General features: G+C 42.0%; 1 protein-coding gene across 2 annotated transcripts in view; it reads left to right on the top strand.

Annotated features, from left to right (window-relative positions):
- The first annotated feature begins 3,063 nt into the window (after window positions 1-3,063).
- The window catches only part of BDP1 (B double prime 1, subunit of RNA polymerase III transcription initiation factor IIIB), an 86,218-nt gene continuing 81,329 nt past the window's right edge, over window positions 3,064-7,952 (top strand). For both annotated transcript variants that reach the window (XM_010853572.1, XM_010853571.1), the window contains exons 1-3: window positions 3,064-3,515; window positions 4,930-5,206; window positions 7,039-7,148. In XM_010853572.1, the coding sequence (XP_010851874.1) occupies window positions 3,304-3,515; window positions 4,930-5,206; window positions 7,039-7,148 (599 nt within the window). In that variant the 5' untranslated portion in view covers window positions 3,064-3,303. The remainder of the gene's footprint in view (window positions 3,516-4,929; window positions 5,207-7,038; window positions 7,149-7,952) is intronic.

Raw genomic sequence — 7,952 nt, 5'->3', positions numbered from 1 at the left:
AGGATATCTGGCTCTAGGTCAGTGATCACTACCGTCGTTGATTTATCTGGGTCTTGAAGATCTTTTTTGTACAGTTCTTCTGTGTATTCTTGCCACCTCTTCTTAATATCTGTGGAAAATTCTGAAAGAGATGGGAATACCAGACCACCTGACTTGCCTCTTGAGAAATTTGTATGCAGGTCAGAAAGCAACAGTTACAACTGGACATGGAACAACAGACTGGTTCCAAATAGGAAAAGGAATACGTCAAGGCTGTATATTGTCACCCTGCTTATTTGATTTCTGTGCAGAGTACATCATGAGAAATGCTGGGCTGGAAGAAGCACAAGCTGGAATCAAGATTGCCGGGAGAAATATCAATAACTTCAGATATGCAGACGACACCACCCTTATGGCAGAAAGTGAAGAGGAACTAGAAAGCCTCTTGATGAAAGTGAAAGTGGAGAGTGAAAAAGTTGGCTTAAAGCTCAACATTCAGAAAACAAAGATCATGGCATCGATCCCATCACTTCATGGGAAATAGATGGGGAAACAGTGGAAACAGTGTCAGACTTTATATTTTTGGGCTCCAAAATCACTGCAGATGGTGACTGCAGCCATGAAATTAAAAGACGCTTACTCCTTGGAAGGAAAGTTATGACCAACCTAGATAGCATATTGAAAAGCAGAGACATTACTTTGCCAACAAAGGTCCGTCTAGTCAAGGCTGTGGTTTTTCCAGTGGTCATGTATTGATGTGAGAGTTAGACTGTGAAGAAGGCTGAGTGCAGAAGAATTGATGCTTTTGAACTGTGGTGTTGGAGAAGACTCTTGAGAGTCCCTTGGACTGCAAGGAGATCCAACCAGTCCATTCTGAAGGAGATCAGCCCTGGGATTTCTTTGGAAGGAATGATGCTAAAGCTGAAACTCCAGTACTTTGGCCACCTCATGCGAAGAGTTGACTCATTGGAAAAGACTCTGATGCTGGGAGGGATTGGGGGCAGGAGGAGAAGGGGACGACAGAGGATGAGATGACTGGATGGCATCACTGACTCAATGGACGTGGATTTGGGTGAACTCCGGGAGTTGGTGATGGACAGGGAGGCCTGGCATGCTGCGATTCATGGGGTCGCAGAGTCAGACACAACTGAGCAACTGGACTGAACTGAACTGAGCTCTCTGAGGTGTGTTTGAGGTCTTGTTCCCTCTCCAGAGTACTGGAGGGAGACCATGTCAGACCTTCATTTCCTTCTCAGTCTTAAAGGAATCTCTTCTGATTTTTCAGCCTTGTTTTCCTACTCTTAAAAACACTTGTCTCTTTTCTTTCTGTTTCTGGATGAACTAGCAATCTCTTTAATCAGTTCAGGATTTTATTCCTTTGACATTTTGTTCTTAATGTAGTAAGATGTTCTTATAGAATTTTCTTCTCCTTCTAAGAAGGAAGTCAGGTCTTTGTTTTCCACCTATGAGTCAGGGGACTTGTATAACCAGTTCGAACACAGGCCCACAATCTACAGAGTCAGTTTGTTCTCTGGACATTTTCCCTCTCATCATAGAGTACTTCCCTAACCACCCTGCATAAGGTAAGCCAGCCTCCTATTAACCTCTGTCATAATTTCCTTTAAATTTCTTTCATGGCATTTAATAATTCTTAAATTATCTTGTTCACTTGTTGAATTTTTTTCTCCCACCCAGTATTCCTTGCTTATTGCTCTATTCTTCCCTCTTGAAGCATATTAAGAATGCTCACATTAATTGACAAAGTTTAACTATAGTAACTTTTAAATTTCTTTTAATTTTTGACTGTGTCACAAGGTTTGTGGGTCTTAGTTCCGTGATCAGAGATGAAACCAGGGCCCTTGGCAGTGAAAGTGCAGAGTGCTAACCACTGGACCTCCAGGGAATTCTCATTAACTATAATAATTTTTGAACAGAGATTATATTCACGTTTAACAGTAAACAAGGTATACAATGAATGTTGTTCTTCCCATGACTTACTTCTCAGAAACACGGTTCCCTTTCTGGAAATTAACTGTTACCACTTTCTTCACACTTGAATTTCTAATCTACATTCTACTCAATTTAGAATTTTTTTGAGAACTTTATTTTTTACCTTATTTGTTTGTTTATTTATAGCTGTGCTGGTCTTTGTTGCAGCTGGTGGGCTTTTTCTCTAGTTGTGGTGAGGCAGGGCTACTTTAGTTGCTGTGCAGGGACTCATTGTGGTGGTTTCTCTTGTTGCTGAGCACAGACTCTAGGACCCAAGGGCTTCAGTAGTTCAGCTTGTGGGCTCTAGAGTTTGGGCTCAATAGATCTGGTGCAGGGGCTTAGTTGCCCCTTGGCATGTGGAATCTTAGTTCCCGGACTAGGGATCAGACCCATGTACCTTGCATTGGATCAAGGATTCTTAACCACTGGACCACCAGAGCAGTCCCTTCAATTTAGAATTTTTAAGCCTTAGGACGTGGTGACGAACAGACAGTGTTCTACAGGACCCTCTAAAAATGGCCGGTGGCTCAGAGAATAAAGCATCTGCCTGCAATGTGGGAGACCCGGGTTCAATTCCTGGGTTGGGAAGATCCCCTGGAGAAGGAAATGGCAACCCACTCCAGTACCCTTGCCGGGAAAGTCCCATGGACAGAGAAGCCTGGTAGGCTACAGTCCATGGGGTCGCAAAGAGTCGGACACGACTTTGCCACTTCACTTTCACTAAAATGTCCAGTAGTTTAAAAAGAATTTTTTTGGTCACACTACCTGGCGGGTGGGATCTTATTTGCCCTACCAGGGATGGAACCAGTGCCCTCTGCAATGGAATCACTGGATCATCAGGGAAGTCCCAAGGCCAGCAGTTTTAATAATTTCCGTAAAAGTGTGGGCTGAGGGATTTACTACTTCCTTCTCCTCTTTTGAACCCCTCCTAAGGACCCCTGGAGAGAGAAGAGCACACTGCCACAAGTCTTTCTTTCAGTATTTCCGGTTCTCAGGTGACCCAGGCTCCCTAGCTTGACAGTTACCATGGCTCCGGTCGCTGTACGTCATTCTCCGGCGCTGGATGATGACGTAATCAGTTCCGGCGCCCTCCGAGGGCGGGGGAGCAAGGTATAGGAGAAAACTTAGCTATTAGTGTAGCAGGGTCATGAAGAAGAGGCGGCGGCGGGAGATCCCGGGCGGTGGCCGGGGCGCGAAATTGCGGTAGCTGGCCGCTGGGCTGGTGGTGTGGCTTTGTGAGAAGGGCGTAGTTCCTAAAGCCCTCTCCGGGCAGCGGCCGGGGCTCGGGGCTGCGAGCGGCCCTGGGGCCGCCTCCCCGGGCCCCCTGGCTCCGCCATGTTCCGCAGGGCACGCCTTAGCGTGAAGCCGAATGTCAGGCCCGGAGCAGGCGCCAGGGCCTCCACCGCCCCCAGTTCCCAGCGTGAACAAGAGGTTCCAGGGCCGCAGGAGCCTGCCGCGGCCTCTGCTCCGAAGCCGGCGGAGTCCACAGATGTGCCCCCGGTGGATTTCGGGGAAGCGCAGCCCCAAGAAAAGACTCCCAAGAGCAGGTAAGTGCTCGCAGAGGGGAGCATTTTCATTTGCCCCTGCCTCTCCGGGCGCGTCACCTGGAAGCTGAGCAAAGAAAGTTTACCGTAGAAGTACTCCCTCGCTTGCACTAAGCCTGACAGTTGAGGCCCACGAACACGCTGCCAAGTGCAGTTGGTCCCTCTGACCACGGTGTGGCAGGTGTGGGTTTTGTTACAGGGTGTAGATTCTCGGGGAGAGGACCATGTCTTCAAGTGGTGGTGGGAGGAATCCCGGTCTAACCGTCTTCGGGAAAACTCACACGTGGTACTATTCTTTAGAGCCTGTAGGTTACCACTGTTTTCATCCTTTTGAAGTACATTGTAGGGGTAAGTGGGTAAATTTGTTTGTTTTTTTAATCTTGAAAACACTTATTTTTAAAAGAAAAGCAGTGTTATTTTGATTCTGCTGATTTATGTCAGTGGAAAGGAAGTCTGGTTACTTGTTTTGATTTGTGGGTGTGCCCCTTTAACTATGGTGAATCTGTTGTCTGAACAGAAAAGCATGTATCATGTACCACAGTTGGATTCAGGATTCTTCTACTTATTTTACAATTTATAGACTTTGCTCAGGCAGAATTTACTCATCTGCAAAGTGGGGATAACTCTCACTTCAAGAGTTATTGTGGAGATTAGAGATAACTGATAAAAACTGTCTTGCACAGGACATGCGGAATAGTTGCCTATCTTTAGGTGTTTAAAGGTGAGGCAACAAAGTAGTTAAAGTGAAGATATGTTAAGCTAATAATGATCTCTGTTTCTATACTATAAATGTGAGGGGACCAATGAAAATCAACCCTATTAAATAACAGTGAGATGGCATAAATTTCTTTTATATTGTGACAGGAAGGTGACAATTTATTTTTTATTCCTTTTTTTGGCCTGACTTCTGTTGATCTCAAACTGGTACTTAGTAATTTCCAAGTTTTTTACATGAATTTTTTCAGAATTTCTCCCAACAATGGAATACAAATAGCAGTTACTGTAGTGTTGGGACCAGCTGCAGTTGGCAGTGTTCCTGGGCTTCAGCTGTTAAATTAATAAAGTTCACAGAGATAATGTACATGTGATGCATGATTATTGATAATTTACAAAATTACTCATTCTGTAGTCTTGATCTGTTTAAGTTCAAGAATACAGCTTGACATTTTGGGAATATGTGTGTTTTTTATCATATATTTCCTATTTTTTGGGTGGGTCTTTGCTAATTGTAAGAGCCCATAGATTGTATGTTCTTCTCCTTATTGCAACCTCTGTTTAAGTCATTGATTTTTAATAAGTGATTATGATTTTAATAATCCAAAAGGCTTTGCTGTTTTGAATTTTTGTCAGACTAGTACTAGAATGTTTCAAAGAAGATCCATAATACCGTTTTTTTTTTCTTTTTAAATATCAACAGTGTTGAAAAGACTGATGATGGGAAGGATGTTGAAGAATCCAGTAAGCCTTCCTCTACTGTTTCACAGAGAAGAAAGCGAATACCAACTACTTCTAGTCTGGTCAAACCTAGTGTCAGTGTTCCTTCAGAACCTCATCCATTATCTACAGTTAATCAAGAAGCTCCACAGCCAAACCCTGTTCCAACAAAAGAGAAACAGCCATGTTCAGACAGATACCGAATATACAAAGCCCAGAAACTGAGGGAAATGTTAAAAGAAGAATTGAGGAAAGAGAAGGTATGATAGAAAAATCAGAATTTTGACTGTTGCCTTCTAGGTTTCTGTTTTTATGTTAGTCGACTTGTCATTTGGAGGAAAAATAAGCATCTGTAACATTAAAATTTTTTTTTATTTGGCTGCGGTGAACCTTGGTTTGATCTTCGCTGCAACTTACAGGATCTTTAGTTGTGGCATGTGGACTCTGAGTTGTAGCATGTGGGATCTAGTTTCCTGACCAGGGATGGGACCCCAGGCCCTCTTCCTTGGGAGCAGAGTCTTAGCCACTGGACCACCAGGGAAGTCCCAAGCATCTATAGCATTTTGATATGGGAAACAAAACCAAATAAGATCCCTCGTATTAATAGAGTATCTCCCTTTGTTGAGAGAATGATTGAGAAGCACAATGGAATTATAAGCTATTTTTGCCCCGTATTAATTTTTCTGTATTTTATTCATCTGTATCTTTCATTCTTTTTGGTGGAGGCCACAGATAGAAGTTTCACATTTGCACACTCACATATACAGATACACAAACAAATGTATTTATAAACTAATCCTTCAGTGAGATTTTTCGCGAGGATGTCCAGTTGAGTTACATTCATTTGAATTATGACACGTGTAGTTGAGCAAAATGAATTAGTAATATTTTCTAAATTGCTGCTGCTGCTGCTGCTAAGTCACTTCAGTCGTGTCTGACTCTGTGCGACCCCGTAGACGGCAGCCCACCAGCCTCCCCCATCCCTGGAATTCTCCAGGCAAGAACACTGGAGTGGGTTGCCATTTCCTTCTCCAGTGCATGAAAGTGAAAAATGAAAGTGAAGTCGCTCAGTTGTGTCCAACTCTTAGCGACTCCGTAGACGGCAGCCCACCAGCCTCCTCCGTCCATGGGATTTTCAGGCAAGAGTACTGGAGTGGGGTGCCATTGCCTTCTCCGTTTCTAAACTGACAATATGGGAAATTATGAATGGGGGAAATACGTGTGTATATGTATGATAGAGTCTGCATTCTTTTTCTGAGTGCAATGTAACAGAGTAGTGAAACATGTAACCTCTAGAGTTTGATACTTAAGGGCTGAACTTTAGAGTCCTCCCTTACTATTAATATGTGATGTTGAACAATTTAAGTAATTTTCCATGTCTGTTTTCTCATTTGTAAAATAGACTGGTAATAGTGTCCATCTGCATTGGAAGGTTGTGAAGCATAAATGAGTTAATATGGGTAAAACACATTTAGACTAGTGTCTACCAATTAGTAAGCCCGGCAAATGTCAACTTTTATTATTAGTTTGTAGAGTGCCTCCCTTTTTAACTAAGAGAAAGGCCCTTATCTTGGTGCCTTTTTTTTTTTTTGGCCACGCCTTGAGGCTTGCTGAATCTTAGTTTCCTGTCTAGGGATTGAACTCTTGCTCTGGGCAGTGAAGCGTGGAGTCCTAACCACTGGCCCTCCAGGGAAGTCCTTCCTCGTGGTTTATGTCTATCTCGTTCAAATATCTCAATTGTATGAAGTGGCTGTCACTATTTATTTAGGAGGAAATAAGCTCCGAGAGGTTTTATGTGCTACAAGTTTTTGATCAGTTTATAAAATTTTTCCTAAAATTAGGCATAATTGTTATGGGAATAATACACTCAATAACACACTTGCAATGAATGTAGTAAATATATACATCTAAAAATCTCTTTTTAAAAGTGTTAAAAATTTATGTATTTTTTTTGGCCCCCAGCAGGAATTGAACCGTGTCTCCTGCAGTGGAGGAAGCACGGAATCTTAACCACTGGACTGCCAGGGACTTCCCCTAAAGCTCTTCTGTATTTGTCAAATAACAGTGCATGTCTGTGTGTTTGTGTATCTAGAAGCAATGGAAAAACAAGTATGCCGTAAATGAAACTCAGAGGCCACTGGATCGTTCCAAAATGACTATGAGAGACTTCATATATTATCTACCAGAAAGCAATCCAATGACGTAAGTAATCTTTATTTCTATTTTACTTTCTTTGAGTATGTAGTGATTTAAGTATCACTTTTAGAGTTCAAGTTTTCCAAAAACATGTTGATGAAATGTTTAGCACATGTGATGTCCATTTGGATAAGAATTTTTATAACAAAAATTAGTGTTATTTCAGGTAACTATTTTCTTGGGATGGTAAATGATGACCTTTACCTCTGAGATTAAAGATAAATTTCCTTTGTTATATTACCAAGATGCAGTAAAAACCAACTAAACAGCTTTTCTTTAATCTGGATTGCCATTTATATTTCTTACATACTATAATGTGGTCTAAAGGGGTGATCTAACTTTTATACCCTACCTCCTAATTAAACATAGCAACATTTGATTAACCAATCCTACAAGAACAAAATTTGTTTGATCAAAGTTAGTCTGGGGAGGCAGAGAGATTATAATACATCTGCTCATTGTTGTGTTGTTGATGGGGTAGAAGGTGAATGTAGGAGTAGTGGCATATTTTCAGTGTAGCCTGTTTCACATTCAGCAGGTCTTTGACCTACTTGAGGGAAGGGCTGGAAACCAAGATTTTGAGTTGTTTGACATCTAGGAGTTGGAAACAAGCCACCGAGTTTGCTTCATGCTTTTGCTGAGGAATTGAGGGAACAGTGTTTCCTTCTTAAGGCCTAACAAATTATTTATATTGATAACAAAAGTTCCTAAGTGAAAAATTGAGTGTAGGACCACACCATCATTAGTGTTAGTGTTATGGTATATCATTAAAAAAATTGCAAGGTAAATTATTTGCTTCTTGCCTCAGAT

The sequence above is a fragment of the Bison bison genome, unplaced genomic scaffold (assembly GCF_000754665.1).
Source record: "Bison bison bison isolate TAMUID 2011002044 unplaced genomic scaffold, Bison_UMD1.0 scf7180017864329, whole genome shotgun sequence".
Classification (NCBI taxonomy): Eukaryota; Metazoa; Chordata; class Mammalia; order Artiodactyla; family Bovidae; genus Bison; species Bison bison.
The sequence above is the reverse complement of the archived record's forward strand: the minus strand, read 5'-3'. Positions and strand labels throughout refer to the sequence as shown.